At 45.9% G+C, this 25,947-nt stretch overlaps 1 protein-coding gene across 9 annotated transcripts; it reads left to right on the top strand.

The window, feature by feature from the left end:
• The first annotated feature begins 5,459 nt into the window (after positions 1-5,459).
• FOXG1 (forkhead box G1) lies at positions 5,460-21,352 on the top strand. Of its 9 annotated transcripts, XM_068946372.1 has the most exons (5): positions 5,460-6,953; positions 12,199-12,276; positions 17,728-17,772; positions 19,631-19,700; positions 20,600-21,352. In XM_068946372.1, the coding sequence occupies exon 1, from the start codon at positions 5,547-5,549 to the stop codon at positions 6,933-6,935; it is 1,389 nt and encodes a 462-aa protein (XP_068802473.1). In that variant the 5' UTR covers positions 5,460-5,546; the 3' UTR covers positions 6,936-6,953; positions 12,199-12,276; positions 17,728-17,772; positions 19,631-19,700; positions 20,600-21,352. The 9 variants fall into 9 exon arrangements, 6 of the variants coding, with proteins under 6 accessions (XP_068802473.1, XP_068802472.1, XP_068802471.1 ...); XM_068946371.1 differs by having other exon boundaries at positions 17,728-19,700; XM_068946370.1 differs by having other exon boundaries at positions 19,631-21,352.
• Positions 21,353-25,947: the final 4,595 nt, after the last annotated feature.

The raw sequence follows: 25,947 nt of genomic DNA on the forward strand, positions 1-25,947 counted from the left end.
TCACCCGAGTTTCAGCAGCGTGTGGATAGTCCACAGGTCTCTGCAGCACTCGTTTCCTCTGTGGAATACTATCTTGCATCCGAGGCAGCTCCCAGTCTATATTTGATGTTAACATTTATGCTATCTCAGATACGAGGCTCTCCCATAGACATTTTTTCCAGGGTTTTCAAGCAAATTTCTCGGTGCCACAATGTTATGATGGAAGGATGCTGAAATGACAGGCCTCGTAGACGCTTGTCTTAATCATCGGCTTCTTAATTTAGTTTTAGTGCTGTGGTTTTGTGTGTGTGCGCGTGTGTGTGTCTGCGCGTGTGTGCGCGTAAGAGAAGCCTCTGACAACCTGCAGCTTCCTAATGACTGACGAGGCAGGGCTGCTGCAGCAAAGTAACACTTCCCTGGTGTGAAGACCTCTTACTGAGAAGTTTAGTTCACTACTGTTCTCGCAATCCTAATCGTATAACCTGTAACCAAAACCCACGGAAGAAGGATACAGCATGCTAAATAGAGTAGTAACTTCTAATCACTAAACGTTAGCACCACGACCAGCTGCTAAGGATTAGCTGGAAGTTGGCTAGAGAGAGACACCTAAACTTTAGTGTACGAATGTGGTTATAACGGTGGACCGCTGAGTACTTCTCCCTCTCCCTCTCTGCCTCCATTCCTCCATCCACCTTCCATCCCATTCATTCATCCTCAAAATGTTTGACTACCTCTTTCTCTTTGTTAGCGCACTGCTCCGTCCCTATTCACCATGCCTTAGCAGCAGGGTATCAGTGTCTGCTGAGCAGTCCTTACCTTAATTGCTCAGGTAACCTGGAATAAATAAGGGAAGCTGAGAGTCAAGGGGGAATAGAATTATAAATGCGTACATCTAGGCATTTACTGTACCGAATGTGATATTACTGACGGTTAAACCAAAGTGTCCTGACTCGTTTCATGGAAGCATGATGCCATCGAAGCGTGGTTATTAAATACCCTTTCTTCATGGCTGAAAAAACCCTCATTCATTTCTTAAGCTGTCAGTACATTTTAGCAGCTTAACCCCTTGAAAGAGCCTGAGAGTACAGAGCTGCTACGCCTGTGTGAAGGGGAACTGAAGGCTAGAGTTGGGGGGGTGGCAGGAGGTACACTGTATCTGTATGCACTGAGGTTACAGGGGGAGGGTCTGTTTTTCCCTTGGCCTTTAATATTAAAAAAATATAACGGGAAAAAAAGCGTGTGGTTGTAACACCATCCTTGCGAGTTACATCTGAGAACTGCACGGAAATTGCTGTTAAATGTCACTTCAGCCAGGACGTTTCATCTCAGACATTCACCCTCGCTCGGCGCGGCAGGTCTGCGCCGAGGGCGGCTGCCGGCAGCTGCAGGAGCCTCGGCGCCCTGCAAAGGGCTGGGTCCCTTCTTCGCACCTGGTCGTGCTTCGCCGGGTTGGGGCCGCGCAATTCCAACTCCCTCTCCAAGCTTTTTCTCCAGACATCCCACAAAAAACTTTCATCTTAGAAAACGCTGCCGTTTTGCACCCTCTTACAAGAATCCGAGGCTGGCCAGAGCTGAGGGGCCAAATCAGTCACTTACTCAGTGTTACAATACGCAAAGCTACCACTGAAGAGACTGGGTGTTGTGGCTAGGTCAGAACTAAGAAAGGGGATGATTTGGCATTAGAGCAAGACTCCCGCATTTCCAAAGTAAATATCTCCAGTTTTATAAACGGAGTATTTTCGGCGGAGGAGAAAATTAGACAGACCCAAAAGCTAAAGTCCAGCAGAAATCGTAATTGACATGGTTTCTCTTATATATGCTTTCCTGTCCTGTAAACAGTGAATTAATCTTCATGGGCTTAGAAAGAAATGTACTACATTTTGGACGCAACATTTCCTTTTTTGGTAGAACTGTATAACCACGGCATTAAAAAAATAACATAATATAAATCCTAAGTTTGTGCACAGTGCTTTATTCTGCAGCCATGACAAATGACTGAACATTACATCTAGATTATCAGACGTTTTAGAAGCATGCTTCTTTCAGTATTAGACCTTTGTTCAGAAATGCAAGAGGATGAAATGTTTATTTTCTTCCCTGCTACATTTTCATCCCTGATCACAACGCAGAGTGAACTCAGCTTTGACCTAAGAAACACCTCAGAGCATTAAAATTTCAACAGGCAATGTCAGTGCTACATTAAACGACAGAACTCCTCCAGTTCGCTGCAGAGCTGGGATTTGAATAAAACGTTCAATGTTAACAAACAATACACACGTTTGGCACTTTGTGTATTAAATGGATCAAAGAGATTTGATAAGGCACAATACACCATTTGTACAGACCTGATTGAGTTAATATAATATCAGCAAATTTTACAGCGAAATGAATCTGTTTCTTTTCTTTGTGTTTAAAACCAGCACAGATTACAAATTTTAATGATCTGAAAATGTTTGGTATACAAAATCATGCTTATTTCAGTATTAGCAAAAACACAAGAAATTTTTCAACACAAACACCCAGCTGTGTCTATTTTAAAAGCAGTTCAATGACAGCTTGCACTTATGAGCATGCAATCAGCTAATTTCGCTTTTTTTTTCTTCTGTGTTAATCAACACTTTCCTTCCTGCATATCAGAGTACAAATAGTATAGTTACTCCACATCAGTAAATGTTTACGTAACCTGTCCTTTCTCAAGAATCCGGTTACACCGAATCATTACATGCTAGACCGAGTAGGAAAATGCACTGGGCCCAGCCACCCTAATGGGATCCTAGTGCACCATAATGACACATATTAGTTAATCATCATCATAATCACACTAATATGCAGGGATCTTACCTTTCCTCTTACCCCTTGCCATTGTGGGCTCAAGTCAGTTCCTCCACACCGTATTCTTCCTCAAGAATTCCCACACATTGCCTTCAGTGTTGTGCAATGGCATAATTACAAATTGACATGATTTTTTTAAACAACCGCGTTTCTGAAAAAATAAAAAAATAGAGGTGGTTGATCATTGACTTTTATCTCTCTCTTTATTTTTTTGTCAGTAGCGACCTGTTATGAAATTGGATAAATAAATACAATTGGGCTAAGGTCATTCGAGGTTAATCCAATGCACAGAGTTCATGGCATTCCCAATCGCAATTGTTTATTACTGGTCTATTGTAATTGTACTTGTTATTTACTCTCTCTTTCTCACACACTCTCTCTCTCTCTCACACACACACACATACATACGCACAAACAAGCACATAAAACGCACACTTATTCACAACCATGTTGCACTGAGGTCTAACCTGAGTTTCCCTGGGATAAATTGCTTAGCTGGGGTTGAGCTTGAAGTACGGACGGTACAGAACATTTTTTCCTACGGAAAAGACATAAACGTTAGGTAGCTGAATGCAGCGATAGGTCTAGGATATATGCTGCCTTTGCATACCACTCCGCTTTCAGTGTGATCAATATGCTTCCTGTCAATTACCGTTCCCCTTCTTCCCGAGCAAAAGAGCTGCGAGGTCTGTTCTTGCTTTGTTTGGGGACTGAATATATTTTTTTTTTCACGCGCACAGTAAGAAACGAGTTGATGTGGGCGATTAGCACCGAATTCCTCGGCCCCGGGAAACTCGCGCCGCAACGCCGGCCTCCCGACCGCCGCGTTTATTTAACGGCCATCGGGAAGAAAATAGCTCTACGAGAGCATTTCGTTTAGCCGGCGAACACCCAAGTCAATAGTCCCCCGGTCTCCCCCCTCCCCCGCCCCGGTCTCCCTCTCCTCCGAGCCGCAATAAAAACCCGCGCAACCCGCGCGGGCACCGAGCGGCCGTGGGTGTTTCGGCGGCGGAAGAGCCGACGCGCGGCCTGCGCTCCGCGGCCCGGCCCCGCCGGCAGCGCGGAAGGGCAGAGTCACCGGCCGAGGCCTCCGCTGCTCTCCGGCGGCGCCCGGCAGGCAGCGGCTCCCCGCGGTGCCGAGGGGCTGCCGGATCGGGCCGGGCCGGGCCGGGCCGCGGCGGGCGGCAGAGCACGCAGCCCGGCGCCGCCGGCCGCCAGGCCCGCGCCGGCGGCGGGAAGGAGAGGTTTTATTCGCTTGCTTTCCTCGGAAACTCACATGTCGGAGAGTAACAAGCAAGGGCAGGGCGGCCCACACGGCGGCAAGCGTCAAGTGCGCCACGGCGGGCGGCGGGAGCCGGTCTTCCCCGAGAGGCCGCGGCGGCGCCCGGGCGGCTCCGCCCGCGCCGGGAGCGGCGAGGAGGCCGCTGGCCTGGCCCGGCCTGGCCTCGGCCCAGCCCCGGCCCCGGCCCCGAGCCGCGCCGCCCCACAGGCGGCGGCGGCCGGCAGCGAGCCCCTCCGGCAGAAGGCCCGCGACAACTACCGCTCAGTGCGGCGGCCTGCCCAGCCACATATGTCACTTCCAACTGCTTTTTTTCGTGGTAAAATAAATAAAAATAATCAACAGCGGGGCCTAAAAAAATAAATAAATAAGCTCCGCCGAAAGACATCGGCTGGCTCCGCAAAGTAGTACCTGCGGCTCTGCCACCACCATCGCCCTCCCGACCTGCCCATCCCGCCTCCTTCGCCTCCAAAGCAAGGGGCAAAGAGGGACGGGGCAACTTTAATCCACCGGAGAAATTAGGAAGTATAAAAATCGGCATAACGCGGAGCCGTGGGTCGCGAGCCGTTGGTTGGGGGGTGGGGGGGGAGGATTTGTGCTCGGGATGTCGCGGCGGGCGGGCGCGGGGGGGGGGGGGGAAGAGGTGCGCTGCCGCGGTGATGCGCCCGCGCGGCGGTATCCCTGCGCCGCGGGAGCCGCGGCGGCGGCGGCGGCGGCGGGGGAAGGGGCGGGGCGGGGGAAGGGGTGCGGGGCCGAGGCGGGGAGGCGCGCGCCCATTGGCCGCCGGGCGCTGAGACGGTCCCGCACGCCGCGCGCGCTGATTGGGCGGCCGGTGGGAAAGGTTAAACCAAAAAATTTTTTACAGCCCTAGTGTGTGTCTGTAGCTCTGAAATTAATTGTGGCTAACGCTGTCTGTATAGCCTGTCTCTGCTGCTCTCCTCACCGACCCGCCCGGCTGCTGCTTCTCTCTTCCTTCCCCCCACCCCCCCCGTGCTCTGGTTTACCAGGGGGGAACCGGGCACCATGAAGTAGTTTTTTTTTTTTCCCGTGTGTGTGTGTGTGTTGTTTTTTGTTGGGTTTTTAGAGGGTTTTTCCCCCCTTTTTTTCCTCCTCCTTTTTGTTTTTTTTTCTTTTTTTTTTTTTCCTCCGCTCTGACTCGGTTTGATTTTATCTGATTGGTGATTATCATTACTATTATTTTTTTCCCTCCCTGGCGGTTCCTGTCCTTACTACATGACTTGCCAGCGCTTGAGACTGCGGTCCAACTGCGCTGCTGCCGCCGCCGCCGCCGCCGCCGCCGCCGCTGCCGCCGCCGGTGGTGCCGCCGCCGCCGCCGCCTCAGCCCGCACCGCCTCAGCTCGCACCGCCGCCGCCGCCGCCGCCGCCTCGGTCGCCACCGGCACCCCGCGCGCTGCTCCCTCGGCCGCTGCAACTTTCCCCCTCAGACTAGTGTGTGATGTTGGACATGGGAGATAGGAAGGAAGTGAAAATGCTGCCGAAATCCTCCTTTAGCATAAACAGCCTGGTGCCCGAAGCCGTCCAGAGCGACAACAACCACAACAGCCACAGCCACCACAACAGCCACCACCCCCACCACCACCACCACCACCACCACCACCACCACCACCCGCAGCAGCAGCAGCCCCAGAGAGCCGCCCCGGCCGAGGAGGAGGAAGAGGAGAAGGGCCAGCTCCTCCTGCCGCCCCCCGTGGCCGCCGCCGCCGCCACCAGCTCGGGCGCCCTGGAGGTGGCCAAGGCGGACATGCTGGCGGGCAAAGGTGAGCCGGGCGCGGCGGCGGCGGCGGCGGAGCTGGAGGAGAAGGAGAAGGCGGCGGAGGAGAAGAAGGGGGCGGCGGAGGGGGCCAAGGACGGGGAGAGCGCGAAGGAGGGCGAGAAGAAGAACGGCAAGTACGAGAAGCCGCCGTTCAGCTACAACGCACTCATCATGATGGCCATCCGGCAGAGCCCCGAGAAGCGCCTCACGCTCAACGGCATCTACGAGTTCATCATGAAGAACTTCCCCTACTACCGGGAGAACAAGCAGGGCTGGCAGAACTCCATCCGCCACAACCTCTCCCTCAATAAGTGCTTCGTCAAGGTGCCCCGCCACTACGACGACCCGGGCAAAGGGAACTACTGGATGTTGGACCCCTCCAGCGACGACGTCTTCATCGGGGGCACCACGGGCAAGCTCCGCCGGCGGTCCACCACCTCGCGGGCCAAGCTGGCCTTCAAGCGGGGCGCCCGCCTCACCTCCACCGGACTGACATTCATGGATAGGGCAGGATCCTTGTACTGGCCTATGTCCCCCTTCCTCTCCCTGCACCATCCCCGGGCCAGCAGCACTTTGAGTTACAATGGGACCACGTCCGCCTACCCCAGCCACCCCATGCCCTACAGTTCAGTGTTGACTCAAAACTCCTTGGGAAACAACCACTCCTTTTCCACGTCTAATGGGTTAAGTGTTGATAGACTAGTCAATGGAGAGATACCTTATGCCACTCATCACCTCACAGCAGCAGCTCTGGCCGCCTCAGTGCCGTGTGGCTTGTCAGTTCCCTGCTCTGGCACCTATTCCCTAAACCCCTGCTCTGTAAACCTTCTAGCAGGACAGACAAGTTACTTTTTCCCCCATGTTCCTCACCCTTCAATGACTTCTCAAAGCAGCACTTCAATGACGGCCAGGGCAGCCTCCTCCTCCACGTCGCCACAGGCGCCCTCCACTCTGCCCTGTGAGTCCTTAAGACCTTCTTTGCCAAGTTTTACAACGGGACTTTCTGGAGGACTTTCTGATTATTTCACACATCAAAATCAGGGGTCTTCTTCAAACCCTTTAATACATTAACATCCATGGGATCAGACTGTAAGTGAACATTTTACACACATTTGCATTGTAAATGATAATTAAAAGGAAAAAAAAAAGCAAAACAAAAAAGTCCAGGTATTTTTTATTAAGTCCCCCATTTTCTGTACGTTTGTTCAGTCTTTAGGGTTGTTTATTATTCCACCAAGGTGAGGAGTGTCAGCAAGGTGCAATGTGGGGAGATTACATTGTAGACTATGAAGTTCGGAAGTCAAAATTATAGTAGAATGTGTATCTAAATAGTGACTGCTTTTGCAATTTTTATTCAAATATGATAAGTGAATCACTTAAAGCCGCCAGATTCTCCATGTTTGCAGTATTATAAGTTATCATGGATATGTCGGTGGGTGCAGACCTTGACAATAAACCACTAAATTTATGAAAACCATTAAAAATTTAAACTGTAATTTGTATTTAAGCAGAATTAATAGCAAAAAATGCCCAGGAACTACATTTTAGCCATTTTTTATTTTGTCCTTTTCTTTAATGAACTGCCTTTCTGGGTTTCTTTTTTTCTTTTTTGTTTTGTTTTGTTTGTTTGTTTACTTTTAGACCAAAGATTGGGTTTTAGAAAATGCACTCAGTGTACGAAGTAATTTAAAAACAGCAACATTATTTCAGTTTGCAGCACTGCCCGTTCAAATGAGTCAGAAGGGGACAAAATTAATGATTGCCTTCAGTTTGTGTTGTGTATATTTTGATGTATGTGGTCACTAACAGGTCACCTTTATTTTTTTTCTAAATGTAGTGAAATGTTAATACCTATTGTACTTATAGGTAAACCTTGCAAATATGTAACCTGTGTTGCGCAAATGCCGCATAAATTTGAGTGATTGTTAATGTCGTCTTAAAATTTCTTGATTGTGATACTGTGGTCATATGCCCGTGTTTGTCACTTACAAAAATGTTTACTATGAACACACAGAAATAAAAAAATAGGCTAAATTCATATATACTTGATAGTTTTTTTGTCTCTTTCATTAACTAAAATTAATATACCAGAGGCTTTAAAGTTATAGGGAGATCAGAGGGCTACTTATTACAGTAGTCCACCATTTTTCACATGCTCCTCCCCGCCCCTTAATTCACATTGTATTTAAGAACCATACTTTCAAATGTAAAGGAGCAGGGTATTTAATTAAACAGCACGGCCACTACTGTGATATCCGTTTTGGGGCAGAACGCTTATTCAAGTTTGCTTAAAAATTCTTAGTACAAGACAGGGTGTCTTACTAAAAACTATATCTTTAATTTAAGAGGCTTAAAATTGCGTACACACACATATATATATATATGCATATGTATATGTACACACATGAGAAAAGGTGAATGTACATAATTATGTAAATACATGTTACTCTCAATCTTTGAAATTGATTCAAAAATACTTCTTCTGAAATAAGTTAATTTTGACTGTATAATAATTGAAGATGTATCAGACCTAAATGTGTGTGTGTGTGTGTGTGTATACATATTTGCATTCATATAATTATTTGATCAAGTTTAGTTAGCTATAATACATATGTATATAAAATATGATCCTTATCTTAAATAAGTACTGTTCTGGAAGTATCTATACTATTTATATTTATATACTTTTAATGCTGCAAACACTTTGGCTTTAAATATTGTAAAAGTAGCTATAGTTCGCAGTTAGAACACTTCCCCTCTACCCCTTTTGCCCTCCGGACGATGAAAGAGTCGAATAGAGATGAAAGCGAAAGGACAGTATATTACAGTGAAATATAGTCCAGCGGGGGTCACGTGACATCGTGGTTTGCGTATCAATGCTTAAACGTTTTCGAGGAAAAAAAAGTGTGAATGCACTTAAATTTAAAGTTTTGAAATGAATCTCTTTTTCCACTTTCTGTTTTCCGATGGCAATACTTACTGAAGCCCACTAATCTATACAAACGTACGTAAGTATTTTTCGTTGCCTGGAGAATTAACCCATTAGCTTTAAGGGGGCAATGCTACGACTAATTTTAAGAAGCATTAATCCTAAAAAGAATTAGTTTCTTGATGAGTTTAGGGAACCTTATAAAAGCCACAACTCTTGAAAATAATTAGAAAACTTGTGCAAAAGATTTAGGAACTAATTGGATCCCGCAGTGAGTCCGCAGAGGACAAGTTGTTCATTTGTTACGTTTGTATAGTCTGAACTGTGCTCTGCAGCAATGCAATAAGCCGACGACTGCTCACAATAGGCCCAATGAAAAATAATCTCCAGCCCGGAGATGTTATCGCAAACACTTTAAAGAGCTGATTTTAGGAAGACAGAAAAGAGGAAGAAAAAGAGAAAGAAAAAGAAAATAAGCTGAGGTGAAAAAAAAAAAAAGAAGCAATAGCAAATCTGGATTCTTGCAAACGGAGCATTTACCACGCTGAAAAAAATAAGGGGAGGGAGGGGGAACCTTCCGAAAATAAGTAATAAATAAACAGATGCAAGCAAATCTGCAGGGAAGAGAAAGGAGTGAAAGGTTATGGATGAGAGATGGGACACCCAGGTCTGCAGTATGTGGGGGAGAAGGAGAGAAATCTCTGATATTCTTGGCTTTCACTCTCACTTCTGCAATTCAAAATTAATCATCACTGTGAGAAAAAGGTTGCTTTGTTTGGGGATGAAGAGATGATACCACCACTTGGAAGCATCTACCCTCCCCCAGACTCTTCACTCCGTTGTCATTAAAATAATTGATCCCAAGAAAAAATAAAATTCCCCTGAAACAAAACCATCGGAAATAATAAAATAGGTGTGATTTAACCTCTTGAAGTGTCGAGTCCCCCACTCTGTACACTTGTACCTAAGGAAATTAAAAGAGTGGCATCTGCTGCAGCTGACAAAGGAAATGATTTATTATTTGCCACTTGCAATTGGCTGTATAGTGTGGGAAATCCAATAGCACATACTTAAAGTATTATTTAGTTCACAATGTAAAAAAAAAGAAAAAAACGCTGACAGTGTACTAAAGAAGGGAAAAGAGAAGTCAGGTTGGAGGAAAGCACAATCTCGCCGTGTCAGAGTTTTGTTAATAAGCATTAATTAGGTAAACGTGATGCATAGTAATTCCTGAAAAGGGTCGCCCTGATGCATATCTCTCCAGACTAGCAGACAACGTTTAAGCGAGCGCTCGCTCTTAACGCTCTCTCTTTGGTTCAGTATAGCAAAGTGCTGCCTAAGCAATTCAAGTGCCACAGACTTTTTCCACTTTCCCTTACACTGGAGGAAGGGGTGGTTATTGAGCTGGTAATTCATTTACGAATCACTCTTCCATACGCATATTACCTGCAATAAGGCTGTCTTTAGGAAGAAAAAAAATGTTGAAGTTATCACGGATTGTGACAAGATTAAGGGCCCAAATATGTATTTACCTCTGCCTGCTGTCCAACCAGAGAACCCTTTTGTTCCCTGAGGATGTCTTTTAGGCTAGTCTTTACACAGACTAGTTTGGTACAGAATGTAAGGGTTTTTTTTTTTTTTTAGTCAGGCAATAATTTTGTTTTCTGACATTTGTTTCCACGGTATTTTTCATGTAAAATCCTCAAGCAAAGCTTTTAAGAAATTTAATGAATTTCAATATATATTTTTAATGTGTTGAGCTATCTGAGTGTCGTTTCTGTAGAATTTAGAGTGCTTCTGGGGGGCGGGCGGTTTTTATGAAATTAAGAAGCTATTGTTATTTTCCTGGTTGATGTTTGAGGTGATTAACTTTGCTCGCTTAGATCATAGAAGAAGAAATCTGTTCATCAAGAAACTTCCAATTACGATTTTAAGATTGCCTTACGAAAAATGTTTGAGCAGTAATAAACTGTAACTCGAATCCACAATCGGATATTTACATAACTTTTTTCTTGGACATATTTTAAATATTTTTCATTTGTTTCAGTAAAACGATGCTCGTTATGTGGAATGCATTCTTTCGAAAGGATTAAAAATAAAATGAGTAATAATATATTTTGCCTTAAATGGCACAAAATACTGCTTGGGGGAGTGATATTTTTTTTTAATCCGATGCTTGAAAAAATAGTTTTAGTGAGACGTCATTTTGCTCTTTATAACTTTTTTTGATGATCATTAAGATTTATGTCAGAAGTTATGATTCAGGTATACACCCCCTCACCACTTGTGTTAATATGAGGTCTAAATCACCACGTATTCACTACTCGCTCAGGCAAAACTCCCACTGAACTCCAGCTACGTTTTGACTGAACCACATAAGAGTTATGCTTGGGAAAGTGTGTTGAATAAGACTCACTGTTATTTTTAGTGATTATATTCTTTTACTGTTCATATGTTCCCTTATGACGGAAAAAGAATCTGCCTGTAGATACTCACTGCTCTATACTTAATTGCATAGCCGTGAACAACACACTAGCCCAAGAAAGAAAGACAAATATACACATACATATTTCATGACTACAGAATTCAATGAATGGAAATGTATGTATACATATACACACACACAACCTTATAGAGTGGTCTGTACATGCACTAGTTTCTACAGCAGCTTCCTGGAAGATTTGTGCTAAAAATGTTCTTGTTTTGAATACTTTATTTTTCCCCCTGTGGCGAAGGTGCCCGGGCAAACGGGTCAAAAACTGGTGGAGAACTGGGTTAGCAAGAGGTGAAGGTGAAGATCATTAGAGGTTTTAGGGCTGGCTGTGGCTGTTTTGCTGGGTTTGTGTGACTGTGCCCAGAGGGCGGAGTTCCTGCACATTCCTACCTCACCGGAGAACCTGCCCTCAGCTCCACTGCAGCTACTCCAGAGAGATGGGACCCTCCAGAAGAAACCTGCCCAGCAATCCCAGCAAGCTTGCCCGCCAGCAGGGTAGGTGCACTTCAAGAAAACCTTCACTGCTTCTCCTCCCAACAGGCAGATCCATGTGATGTGAATGAATAGAGATGACAGATTTCTGTCCAAACGTACAGTTCCCCCGTGCCCCCTGATAAGCAGATTGCCCGTGCATCTGAATCAGAGTTTCAAAGCACCAGTTACACTAGAACTGTGTGTGCCTGATGTTAGGATTTTTTTGTCTCTTCCTTAAAGTGTTTCCTCCCCCGGCTTCCCCCTCCCCCTCGGGCTCTTTCGTTTGAATCGGTAAGTTGGAAGTTTCTTCGTCGGTTTGTCTGTTCTCAAGGTTTATCTCTAGACTTTAATTTTTTTAATGTTCATTTCGTTTTTTAAGTTTCACTCTAAAGCCCGAAAAGGTCACACGGGTACAACACTGTGTCTGTCTTTTTAAGATGCCAGGAGAAACTGCCTCTACCTGCAAGAAAGGCGGCCGATGACACTTGGGGATGGGAGACCTTCGCTGGCACCGGGTGAGTGTGGAATTTACTCCTCTTTTACACTCAGTAATTGTCAGGTGGCTGCACTCGTTATTTATGTCCACTGGTATCAGCATGGGGGGGAGCGGGGTTCCCGCAGATCCCTGAGCACGGTGTGTCTTTTCGGTCACAGTTGCGCATAGAATAATTATGGGGGCTAAAAAAGATTCCCTGCCACTACCTATTCCGGAAGAAGTGAACCGCTTGTTCGATCTCTGTTATATGACTGACGATTTCAGTGTGGCGGGTAGGTATCCGGCTTAGATGGATTCCGAAAAATATTATTATTTTTATCTGAAGCTGCCTTTCCGAAAACGGCACAGGTTTCGGGTGTTGTGTAAATAGTGCTAATTTTCCTAAGTTCTCGGGAAAGTCATCGCTGCCAAAAATTCTGGAAGAGCGAGGAAAGAGTCCTTGTAAAAAGCCGTACTCATAAAGCTGACTTCGGTCTTGCTGCTAGTGTATCAGCAGGCAAAACCTTGCCCTCCGAAGTACAGAACTGATCACTAGTGGTGCTCATATTCCTCTGAAATGTTGAGGCACTTCTTTCGTCTTCCCACTGCCCGAAATCGTGACCGTGTCCCAGATATACTGAGATTTACTGTCGCAAACCGAAATCTGGGGATAGGAGCGGAAGGTTAAACCGGTGATTTGCTAAACTTGATTATGCTTGCGGGGAGGAGGGGGTGGGGGAGAGGTAGGCGTGCGAGTGCGTGGGTAGGACCCCGGGGACGAGGCCCTGGGTGGACAGACTTGTGCTTGTTTTCATGCCCCCGACGTGGCTACAGGCATGTGAATCGGGTCCCTCTCGGTGACTGAATTCAACTATCTTGCTACGGCATTTGTAATCTTATGAAAATAATTAATTTTTAATACACCAATTTAAGTTTTCCAAGATACCGTGAGTCACCTCAACACAACCAGGGCAAACGGCAATGCCGTACTGAGTGGCTGATTATCTGCTTCGCACTGCAGCAAACGGCACAGCGCACTGTTCCTTTGTCGGGGCGCGGGGTGCGCTCCCACACGCACGCTCAGCACAGGCCGAGCGCACGCAGGGTTGCTTCGGAGCCCACCGGCGGCGCCTTGCCAGTCCGGCCCAAACCTGCCCAGGGCTCCCCTGGGTCCCGGAGGGGCACGGACGCCTCCCGCACTCTGCAGAGCGGCACCCCCGCGCGTCCTTGGCACGGGTGGGACCCATCTCCGCCGTACCCCACGGCGACCGCTCGCCCAGCCGCGATCCAGAGCCGGCGGACGAGGCGGGGGCCGGGCCGGGCCGGGCCGGGCCGGGCCGAGCCGGGCCGGGCCGGGTCGGGCGGCGGCGGGCGGCGCTGCGCTGCGCTGCGCTGCTCTGCGCGGCGGCGGCGGCGGTTCTCCGCGTCCCGCGGGCTGGGGGCGCTCTTGCCTAGCGGGAGAGCCGGCGCGGGGCGCCGCGGGCCGCTCGCCGCTCCCGGCCGCGGCGAAACCGACTCGGCAAAGCCTTTCAAAAGTCGATGCTCAGTGTTTACATAGGGCCTCTTTCAGATCTCGGCACTCACCTGCCAGTTGATAAAACTGCATTTTCCAGGCGACAGGCATTAGTATTTGAACCACTTGGGTTGTTCTCCACCCCTCCCCCCTTCAGAAGAGAGGAATAATTTGAAAAGTGTCTTTCTCCACACAGACTTACGTTTGCGTCTTGCTAGCCACAGAGAGATACGTGCTGCAGCTGGGAAATACTTTCACAGTTAGTGGCCTTCTCCTGTGACCTGGGCCAGGATATTCTGACCCAGGAACGATGTAGCAAAACTCGCCTCCCCTACACCGAGGCAAAATAAAACAGCAAAATGACTAAAAATAAAGAAAAGCGAAAAAACAAAACAAAACAAATAATAATAAAAAGAGAAACTAGCGATAACTTTCATTTTTTGCTCCTTCCCAAGGCCATGTAACAGAATACAGTATCAGGCGAGTGAATTAGACTTCAAGCAAGTGGATTTACTATTCTGGGGGAAAGGAATGCAAAGTCCGTTTCAAAGAATTATCTCTAGGGAGTCCTCCAAGTTTATTTGGGGTTATCCGTGATTTGAAAGGAAAGACTAAGCGGGAGAGAGTCTGAGAAAAGCTTGCCATTGTCACCCTACCCTAAGGTGAGTAAAGCATCCCTGTAAAGTTAGCTGCAAAGAGCTGCTTAACCTAAGACCGAGAGGTGAAAGCTCTCCTTGCACGAAGCCGCCTGGCTGGATAGCCTGAATTTCGAGCTACAAAGGAGGCATGAAGCCCCGGCTCTCTTGGGTTTATTTTCCGTGGCGGGGAATTCAGAGCACTTTGCGATTGATTTCGCAGGGGCAGCTTTTCCAGGAAGGTAGGAGCATCTGAAAGGAGCCCTTCTTTTCCTTCGGGGCTCTCCTGATCCGCTGCAGCAGGAGCTGGTGTCGCGCAGAGTCTCGCTCGTGACGGGGGCCGAGGGATGGGTCTGCCGCGGTCCGTCTGGGGGGAAGACCTCGCCAACCTCCCCATTCACTTGGAGACCCTCCAAGATAAGTCTTCGCCCTGCATTGTTCATTAGTGGAAGGACAAGAAGTCGCACCCCCCTCCCCGTTTATTTTCCACTCAGAAATGATCTGATTGCAAGTATTTGAGATTAGATTGTCTGTTAAATTAAGCATACCCGAGAGCAGAGAGGTAGCTGCCAAAAAATCTGGCTAAAGTCTGGCTATCGAGTAAAAAAGCAGGATTATTTGTCAGCTAGGGTAGACAGTCTTAAAAAAATTGAAAATGTTGCATTCTCATATAAATAAGAAAAAGCCTTTTCTAAGGCACTGTGTTTCCCAGAAGGCTACAATACTTTTGAGAATTTAATATGGGGATTATTCACCAGTCACCAGACTGTTCTTTTGAGGCAAAAATCCCGGGTATGTTATAAGACAGTTTGCTTTTTTCCTCCTTTTTGTGCTCCGCACACAAACAAACATAGCGCATCCCCCCACAAATATATTTCCAAAGGGGGGGGGGGTGTTGGCTCCGACAAGACTTTTCACGAGAGCCTAAATGAGGCAAAACTGGGACAGGCGTACACGGACACATTGTTAAAGTGGTCAGTGGAGGGATATGGTTAAAAGCATCACATAAGCTTTAATATTTTTTATGCTATGGCTCATAGCTGACTTTCAAACGCTCTAGCTATAAGTAAACGTCCTTTTAGTTTTCTGAACTACGCTTCCGATGGCTAGTGCATCGGGACGTGAGAAGCACGGTGGTGTTGAAGGGCAAGGGTCTTCTTAGTGTACATTATACGCACTTATATGTGTCTGTGAGAAAACAGATGTGAAGTGTGGAAATAAAAATAGCAATTTTATTTTGTCAATGGATTTTTCCCCTATATATATGTAGTCTCTCCCTAAAAATACGCACACATATATATTTCCCTGATCTTTTCTAAATGTATAAGTGATCTTCTCTATCACTCATCTGAAAAGGCAGCACTGCATGTTCTTTTTCATGTTTGCTTGTTTATGGAGTGGAGTTGTTTGTTTGTGAAGCACAAGTTACCTCTAGTCATGGCATCAATATCATTTGCATTTAGGTGAATGAGTAGGAATTATTAGTTCTATTTTTATTATTAAAACAGTGAAGGTAAAAGTACTGATAATTAAATATGGGTCTCTCTGACTACAGGTTGGAACAGCAAAATCGATTGTCTCTTCATCAATCAAGTGTTGGCTAGCTTGCTATTGATTAGTGTGTTTATTTATGCAGAGCTTTAGGTATTTACTTACATATTTCGGTTTCTTTGTCTGCTAATTATTATACCAGGTTGGTTTGAAAGAAAGAGCTTAGAGTGGGAAACACACTTGACAGATCCATTCTTAGCTAACCTGATAGTGGATTATTGCAATCCAATAAGTTTAACAAATTACTTATACGTGCTTGCCTTTTGAGCAATTAGGAAATCGTTTCAGATTAAACCCCCCCGTTACATTCGGGGTCGGTTCGCTTAAATAAAGGGGCATTCTGTCTAGATATTTTCAAAATGAAAAATAATTTTCTCGATCTGCGGAGTCTGCGCGGGAGCCGATGTTCCTTTCGCCTTGCAGGCCTTCGGTTTCCTTGGTAAGCGTAAAACACCTTCCCAGCAACATAGGGCCTCTAGGATTTTCTCATAGATGGAATTTTAGAATCGGAAGTGATGTGGATGTGAAAATCAGGAATCGGTTTATTAGCAAAAGGATTGGCATTCAAATATTACAGTGCTCCAAATAACACGATATTTTAAATTGCTTTTTGGCTTGTTAATGGAATATGTTCAAAAGGGATAGCCCCAGCCACGCTTGCTAGAAGAGCTGGTTTCCAGCCATCCCCTCCGCGCTTCGCAGAAGGCTGACATTTTATTATATTTTAACATACTTTTTGTCTCAACGCTGGCATTTTCACTTGCGCTTGTTTCGGGGAGGGCTCTGCCTTTTCGGTAACGTTCCTTCTCCACCTCGACAGCGTTGGCACAGGAGAGGGAGCGCAGGACGGGGCAGCGGGAGGCAGTGTAAAACCCGGGAGCGGAGAGGGAAGGCCGCCTGCCGCTGGCCCCGCCGGCGCGGCGGAGGGTGCCGCAGGGCTGCGGGCGCCCCCGCCGGGCGCAGCGCCCCGTCCGGGCGCGGATCCCCGCCGCGGGGCCCGGCGGCCGCGCGGGCAGCGGCGCCGCGGGGGTCCGAGCGACAGCTTGTGACGGGGGAGCGGGACTTGCTCGCGGTGCCGACGAGGTGTCGAGCCCGTGTCTGCGAAGAGGAGCTCTCTCCAGTTCCTGCTTGACTTTTGCTTTCCGTAGTTTTTTTTTTTCCCCCCCTGAGGGGGGGGATTTTTTCCCCCTTTACCTCGAGCAACTGCTGTCTTGCAACCTGTAGAGATAGGACGGCCTCGCATCAGATGATCACAGAGATAAGTAATCTCTCCCCTCGGTCCGTGGTATAGCTGACCGTATGCGTTTGAATCTTAGAGCGCTAAGTCTTTCCTGTGAATGAACGAGAAAACACTCGACAGGTCGTGAATAATCGTTTTAATGAGTGTGTAAAAGCGTGCGACGGGGTGCACGGAGCTGTCGGGTTAAACAAACAACTTGTACCCTGACGAAATCCGATTGTTAAAGTGCAAAGTGGTGTCAGTCCAATTTCCATCCCAGTCCTAAAAACCACAGATCTAAGTCGCGGGAGTCCAATTTTCCACATTAAAGAAAAATAACAATATTTTCTGAACATAAGTGCGATCGTCCCTAATGTTAGCCTTTGCTAAACGAAAAGACCAGTTGAATAGCCCACGATATCGCAATTGTTTCTGTTCTTTTTTGAGTTATTTTTAAGAACTGAGTATGAAAGTGTACCTTTGACATTTTCCTAAATATTATCTGATCAATTCTGTAAATATTTTCTTTTTTTCTCTCTCCCTCTCTTCCCTCGTGTGTGTGTTTTTTCACAGATCACTGGAGGTAAACATCGAATTAATTGGATCTGAATGACTGAGGTTGGTAACTTTGTATTGAACTGAGGTTATCTCTGTCAAAATGTCCAGGCGCTTACATATCAGGCAGAAATTTCAGGCAATTCTCGAAAAGTCAGATCCAGAGTACGTACAAAAGTACAGTAAAACGGAGCTGCAATATTTCCGGTACTGTATACTCAAAGTTGAAAACACATAGTAGTACATTAAAATGGGGTTGCAATATTTCCAGTACTGTATACTCAAAGTTCAGTTATCTTACTCCTATGCGCGTAGGTAACACAGTACACTCTGTTAATCTATAGACAAATATAGAGAGTATAAATTCTGGAAAAAAATTCTGGAGGAGTTTATCTTTAGAAAACCTGCAATCAGAATAGACAGGTCCTTTTTATTTACAAGCAGAGTGCCTTGTAGTATTTTGCAAATGCAAAAACCACTCCTTTAAATCAACTGCTTCTTTTTGGGAGTGGGTGGGTAGTTGATTATTTAATGAGATGTATTACTAATATTTATTGTTCCTGAAGTCTTCCGGACCGGCTACAAGTCTTGTCCTTTCTGTGGAAAGTCCTTTTCAGAAGTGTCCTCCCTTTCTTTGAAAATACCAGTTAGAGCAAAGTAAGGCAATTCAAGATGAAAACCAATGCTTTAGAAAAAATTTTTCATAATGTGGTTTCGTTTAATACTCGATTTTTCAGAAATAATATAAGACAGTAGAAAATAAGCGATATGACAAAATATTTTACTAGGTCACTGACATAATCGGGATCAATGTTGTCTCCAATGATACAAATGGGAATTTTACCTTTGATACTAGTGGGAGTCAGATCTGGCCCTTCTTGGATTGAATTTATAGATGACTTTAGTCTCAAATCGATATCCAGCATTTGTAACATTTTGATTTAAACACTAGAGTTTTTCCACCAACGTAATTTCGTGCTGTGCTTTAGGAACAATGTAGGCATTAAAAATGAACATCATTCAGTGTTCCTAAGTGCAGTAGAAAACCCTTTGGATATGTTCTTCTGCAAGCAGTGTTTAAAAAAAAAAGAAAAAGAAAAAGAAAGAAAGGAAAAAAGAAAAAAGAAAGAGAAAAAGGGGCGAAAAGAGAAGAAAAGGGGTGGAAAAGAGTGGGAGAGATTGAAAAAGAGAGAGAAAGAGAAAAGATAAACCAGCCCTGGTGGATCTGGTAGCAGATCTATAACTAACGAGCCACACGATCATATAACAGTATTTAACAAGCATCTGACAAATGTTCTAGGCAGTACAGCATTTTCAACCATGGCTTTGTTCAGATTGTATGACTTGAAATACGTCGTTGCTCGGACCAGTCTGAAGGCGGAAGATTGTCAAAATCGAGCTGGTGTTCGTTTCCTGGGTTAGGGCGCCTTTCCTGAACTCCCTGCGGGTGAAAAAGGGATGCAGGGTCAGCTCCACAGACGAAAGATATAGGAGAATGAAAGACAAAGCACGAGGACATGTGCCTAGCAAGCACAACAGGACAGAGGATGCATCCTGAGAGCTAGGAAACATTTCTCATCCAAATGAAAAAATAATGCCCTCCTACTACATCTGCAATTTCCTTTGCAACACAAACATGCATAAAATGGGCATGGTAGATAGCAAAGACCTATCAATTTCCTTCTGTATTTCTGCTAATAAATAAACTTCTAAATGTTAAAAACACTCTTATCTGTCACATTCACAAGATAGGTAGTGTAAATTCCTGTTGCAAATATACAAACAGAGATCCAAGAGGTTGCCTCTGTTTTTGTATATCTTTCTCTCAAGAAATGCACTATCAAAACATTAATTATATTTGAAAGGGAGCAGATTATTTGTTTGAGAAAGAATTACATTCTTGAATTTATATTCCAAGCAGATCTCTCCTCCTGTCTGCCGAGAGGGTTGAACTGTAAATCTGTCTCAAATGATGTACCCCTAAAACGGAGGTAGGTGTGTCACATTAGAGTTGTAGAGAGATGCGAGATAGTCTGTAGGTGCTTTTCGACACCTCTGTAGGATGGATCGTTAGGGAATGTCGAAATCAACATGAAAGTGCAAATCTTACATGTGAAGAACATACACCCTTATTCTTTGACAAAGGGAATACAAACACACGTAGGCACGCAGGGATGATCCTAGTTAGTTATTAAACACTGTGACTCACGGGAGTTTGGGCCTACAGTTCCTGTTTATTTTTTAAATGCCACGTGCACATCTTGCGGTAGCTGAGAGCTGAACATCTACCAACCATGTGAGCCATCAACCATCATTTAAAGATTTTGCCTTATTTCCTGCTCTTTAAAAGATTAATAAAAGGGTTAAACAGATGCCCTCATATCTCTACCTTTCTTCTGAGAAAAAGGGCGATCTGCTAGGGCTTTATTAGCAGCTTCTGAAATATTGTCTTTGGAATCTTCTTCTTTTTTTTTTCCTTTTTTTTTTTTTTTGCACTCTCCATTAGCCGTTTAGCATTTCCTAGCATACCTTCAGAAGCCTTTAGATACCTCAATACAATCGGTTTTCGGCATCGCAAGTGTTTTAACGGCCGTTGATGTGAACAGTCCGTTCAGAGGGGTGTCTGTGGCTATCTTTTCATACTTGTAGAAAATGGGCAATAGGTCGACACCCTTAGCTCGGGAGCGGGGGAAGCTGCGGTAGCACCAGGTCCTGAAGAGGTGGGCCCTTCCCTCTCTTCTTGCATTTCTTGAGATTGCCTGAGTGGCTTCCTGGAGCCCTGGGAAAGCCAAGCCACGGGGGCTGACGGGCGGTCGCAGCGAGTGCCGGGGGGGCGGGCTTCTCGCCTCTGGCAGTGCCTGGGATGTGCTCTCTCTCTCTCCCTGATTAGGTATCTGCGGAGGAAGAAGGTGACGTGACGAGAAACGCCTGACAGCCAAAGTGGGGAACTGTCCGGGAGAAGGATACGTGATGAATGAGGTCTGCGTGGTCATGATGCAGAAGCAGAACAGGACAGTGTGCTGGCACCAAATGCTTTTTTTGTTCGCAAAAAGAAAAAGGGAGGGGGAGGAGGAGGAGGAGAAGGGAAGGCACTGGGGGTTGGGAGAGAGAGATCGGAGAAGTTAGTGGTTGTCTGGAGTGTAAACACGAGTCCATCATCTCCCCGGGAGAAGGGGAGGCTGCACTTGTGAAACCTGCTAGAGTCTAGGAGAGAGGCAGAGGCTCCACTGGACCACTCCGAGATTCCGCCCCGAAATCTGGACCCAAGACGGCTCGAAGGACAGCATTTTACAAAGGCAGCAATTAGTTCTAAAATCTCCCAGGCAGATGTCTGAGGTTAAACCAGGCTCTTTATTAATTGTCGCACCACCATAGGAAAAAAGATCTGCCCTGGGGTAGGAGATGTTGCTGGGCAGCGGGGGGTGGGGGGGGAGGCGGAAGGAAGGGAGGGGGCAGAAGGGATGACAACCCCTCCCTCCCCACAATTGCATACACTGCCTCATTCCTTGAGTAACTTGCTGCAGATCTCACACTCCTTCCTCGGCCTTGACGGGGGTGGCTGCGGCGGCTGAGCTTGTAACTTCTTGCACTGTTTTTAACTGTGCCCTGTATTGCCATAATGCCAATAAACGCTTTAAACGGACTAACTAGCGGCGAGCAGGTGCTCCAGTCTCTCAGGCCGGGACTAAACAAGCCCCCGGCCGGGGCTCGTGGGTCGGTCCCTGCTGCCGGGTGCTCTGCCTACTCTGGGGCAATGTGGGTGTATGGGCAGGGGGCTGCTGTGTCAGCATCGTTTGCCCCCTCATCCAAACCCCTACCTCCAGGATTTCACCCCCTGGAGGGGCCAGGCTTGGCTTGCGGAGGGTCGCACAGGCAAGGGCTAGCGTCTTTTCACTGGGGTCAGGATTTCAGGATTGTTAGTTCAGCGCACGGAGACAGGGCAGGCAGACTTTTGCCTGACTTTGTGGCAAATGTGACTATACCACAAACGTGGCAAATGTGGCTATGAGGATTTTTAGAGGAGAAGCAGTCGTCCAGGGATGAATTTTCCGGGAGAGGACAGCGGAGTGAGCCACGGCTCTCATTGCTCTGCCGATAAGCGATTTCCCTCCCAGCAAACGCCGGCAAATGGATACAATTACATCAAGTTTTCCACCCCTCCCGGACACCGATACACGGCGTTGGGGGTTGGCCATTATCCACTGCCTATGGTACAGGGTTCACCCCCGGCAGCTGCAGCAGGGACGAGGAGGGAGATGTGGGTTCCTCCAGCTTCTGCGGCCCAGGGCAAGAGCAGCACGGCGGGCCCCCAAAAGTTCATGGGAGAAAAGGCCAGGAAATGAGAAAAAAAAAAGGAGGGAAGCTCCACACACGTGTCGGGAGCATTCAGATCTCGGTATAATATTAATAATAATAATAAAATCCTAGGAAAACAACGACTCTCTTATAGAAGAAATCCGAGGAGCTCAGCGAGCTAAGTGGAAGCTCTGTTTCCAAGGCAAGGCAGGATTAGTTCACTACACATAATAGCCAGTGTGTAGGAACTGCAAATGAACATCACTACCAGAGCTGGAGTTATCCTTCTTAAATTAATATCGAGCTGGCTTCTCTGCACAACGTGTAAATAACAGACACCACTTTCGAGGAGAGCGAAGATTTAAATAAATATAAGATTTAAATAATTATTGCCCCCTAATTTTAACTAGAAAGCTCCTTTGCCGTTATGGCCCTGTTTTGGCGGCACCGGGAAAGCATCCTTTGCCGGAAGAGTTGCAGGAGAGGCAGCAGACAGTGCAGGAATTTGGAATAACGCCCCCACAAGCGGCGTTACGGGGCGGGGGGGGGAAGGGGGGCAAAAAAAAAAAAAGACTCCCGCATACATGCAGAGTAAGCCTGGTCCCAGACCATAGATGAAGCCCAGTCGTGCCGCGGGGCTGGTGGAGGGGCTACTTCCGCACGGCCCCGTTACCAGCCCGCGCAGAGCTCCGCGCCGCTCCGCACGGGCAATGCGGCCGGGGCGCCACAGCGCTTACCCTCCCTGGGGTTTCCTGGCAGTGCACAGTGCCTCCGCCTGCTCCCTGCAGCGGGAGCTGCCCTCTCCCCGTATGTCATTGTAGACGCAGGCCCGTAAATATCGGCTGAACCAACATTTCTATCCCGTCATCAGACACGCAAAGGGGAAAAGTAATACATTTGATCTTCCGCTGCAAACTGGGGAGAGAGATGTTGTAGGCTCCAGAGCGCTTTCAAACACTTCAGGAATTGATGGGGGGAGGGGGTTAGGAAGGATAGATGCATTAAAAATGCTAAAATAAAAACATGATATGAAGATATATTTACTGTCAGTTCAAAGCCAAAACATTTACGCTCCCACGCTTTTTTTTTTAAGCAAATAGGAACTTAAGTGATGCATTTTAATTATTTTAGGAAAATAAGCATGAGGGCTCTTTTTCAGAGCCTAAATAAATAACAGTGTTCTGTACTGATGGTGTCTCTAGCTCGTGATGGCCTCATCTATGGACTCACTACAGCAAGCTCTCGGAACCTGGGAAGAATGGGGTGTTACTGGCAATTTCTGAAAGGAAATCCATTATTTGTGAGGTTTGCTGAAACTAAACACACAAAGACTTTTCTGACAGTCTGAGAGGTGAAAAGGGGGTCAATATTTTCCTAAAGCTTCAGCCCAAGATGATGAATGTCTAATCTCACTATCATTTTAAACCTGGGGTAAGGAGCGATTTTCTTTTTTTTTCTTTTTTTCCCCAATTTGTTATTTCAACTCCTTTTAAGTAGCGGTGGAAGGGTAGATGTTTCCTTGATACACAAGGAGCTGTATGTCTTGCAGACTCTCAGATCAGATTTTGTTTCGTTTTGTTTTTCTGCTGCCTGATCTAACCCCTGACAACTTTCTTCCTACATACAATGTGTCCTTAATCTCCAGCAGACTGCAGGGACCTTCCTAATGGAGAGTGATGCTCAGAAGAGCCAATTTTTATCCTGGGTAAAGGATAGAATAGAAACACTCCCTTCACCTAGAAATATAACTTACTTCATTGTAGTACCAAAAAAAAAAAAAAAACACAGCAGAAGAGAGACTCTCCAAGTTCATATTTAAAGAAAATCATGAAATAGTATACAACAACTGTAGGAAACACACACACACACACACACACACACACACACACACACACACACACACACACACACACGTACTGGCAACTTCATAACAGAAAACTTTCATCATAATCTTCCAGTGCAAAGAAATCAAATCAATAATGGGTTTCCATTCCCCATTCACAGAAACACCTACCCTGTTTGCAGAAACACCCAAAACATTTAAAGCCATCAGGGACTTAACCCACATTTTTCCCCCTCTCCTTCAGTAAAGATTTTCCTTACATCCCAGACGCTCTGCACCCTTGCCCTGTCCTGCATTTTGGATAGCGATAAGTTGTGTCACTCAAATGCTGCAGCCCACTTCTGTCAGCTTAAAATGGGCTCAGTGAAAAGTGCTGAGCAGCTATGGGCAAACTCCTTTCGTTCCCCTTGTAGTGTATTTATTTGTACTGTGCCTTCAAGACTTTGACCAAACCAAAGACCAAAGCTATGACTCTGGGCACAGTGCCATGAGTTTGAGAAGTGCAGAAATTGCAAGAAAGTGAATATCTAGAAAAGGCTGGATGTTTTCAGTTCCTGATTCAAGTAGAACAGCATCATCAGCATCAAGAGCAACAGCAACATTAGGACCATATCAAGAAAGGAGAGAATGAAGAGGAAAGAAATCTAGCAGCTTTGAAGGCACGTGGAAGTGTTTGATAGAGCAGGGCAGCACTACTGATTTCCAGGTTACATAATTTCTATCCCAAGACGCAGCAGGCTGTGGTTTGCAGTGTCTGGACAGATGACAGCAGGAAATGATACTGGTCCATAGAGACCTGACTCTGGCTCTGATGTGGGCCTGCAGCAGCATGTTAAGCCACCTCTATATATGTTTCTGAGAATTTTTCTGGCACTTCTGTGTCCCTACAAAAAAAAGAGAAAAGTACTCATTGCCCTCTTTTCATTTAGGTCCTGAAGATGTCCTGGCTTTTCCTGTATTTCTCCATCATGGCCTGTCTTGAAACTAGAAGTAGAGTGTCACTGCTTCCCAGGAAAAAGTTTGGACATTAAGATTTTCATAAGGAGATGCATGGGTGTATGTGTATGAGAAACTGCGTGTGTGAAGGAAGTGGCCTACCTGCTCTAGCCTCTCTGAACAGCTTCCCTGCCTTCTTCTGCTGCAACACAATGGAGCTCAGCTCCTGGCACTTCCATTGTCTTTTCTCCTTCTCCAGAACCTACTGAATCTTTACCTCCTTGCCTGATTGTCCTGGAGTATCACTGGGATAAATGAAGTAGTACTAAGAAAAGGTAAAATCAGGTTTCAATGTTCTTGAAATATTCCTGATTGGTGGGAGGAATTTGATGGAAAAGACTCTTCAAGCAAATTCTGGAAGCCATATAAGTCTAACCATTTGATGCCAAATTTGCCAAAAATCTAGAGAATAATGTGATCTGAGGAATGACCTTTCATTGACAGGAAGTAGATAGTGTAACAGCTTCTTCCATCTGTACACTCTCAGAATCTATTGTCACAAAAATAGGACCCCAGTTAGCTTGGGATATTAATGCAAAATAATTTAGATTTTCTTTCAGGTTATTGGGGCACCAGATGAAGTTGAAGCTGAAATATAAGTAGCAGTAAACAATGTTGACAATGTTGAATAATGTTGAGTTACAGCATGTTATCATTACACTTAAGGAGTAACACGATATCACCAAGAATTGAGTGTTTCAGTCATCTTTTAGGGCTATTGATTAAAAATGAGTTTGAAACTTCTATCTGGAATCTCGAGTAAAACCTTGCATTCATTTCCATTGAAAAATCCTCTAAGTGTTCAAAGGGGTTATAAATGTAATTTTTGACTATTTACTTAGTACTGGACTGGTAAGATCTGTTATTTAGAAACGAACTGGTAAGATCTGTATAAACTACTGAAATCATAAGAGAAATGATCTATGCCATTTCTCTTCAAGATCTTGATCTATTACTGAAATAGCACAAAACCACTATTCCTCTTGCTCATCTCCAGCTTCATGAAAATAAACCTCCAGTTTGGATGTGTGTGTTTGCTTTTTTTCCCTGCAGAGAGTATTTGTCTTGCCAGTTGAATTATTTTTTGTTCATTTGTTCACTGA

Source organism: Struthio camelus, chromosome 5 (genome assembly GCF_040807025.1).
Source record: "Struthio camelus isolate bStrCam1 chromosome 5, bStrCam1.hap1, whole genome shotgun sequence".
Classification (NCBI taxonomy): domain Eukaryota; kingdom Metazoa; phylum Chordata; class Aves; order Struthioniformes; family Struthionidae; genus Struthio; species Struthio camelus.

Bases quoted from the DNA above. Each gene is read 5' to 3' on its own strand.
- FOXG1 (XM_068946369.1), top strand. From the start codon at position 5,547: ATGTTGGACATGGGAGATAGGAAGGAAGTGAAAATGCTGCCGAAATCC.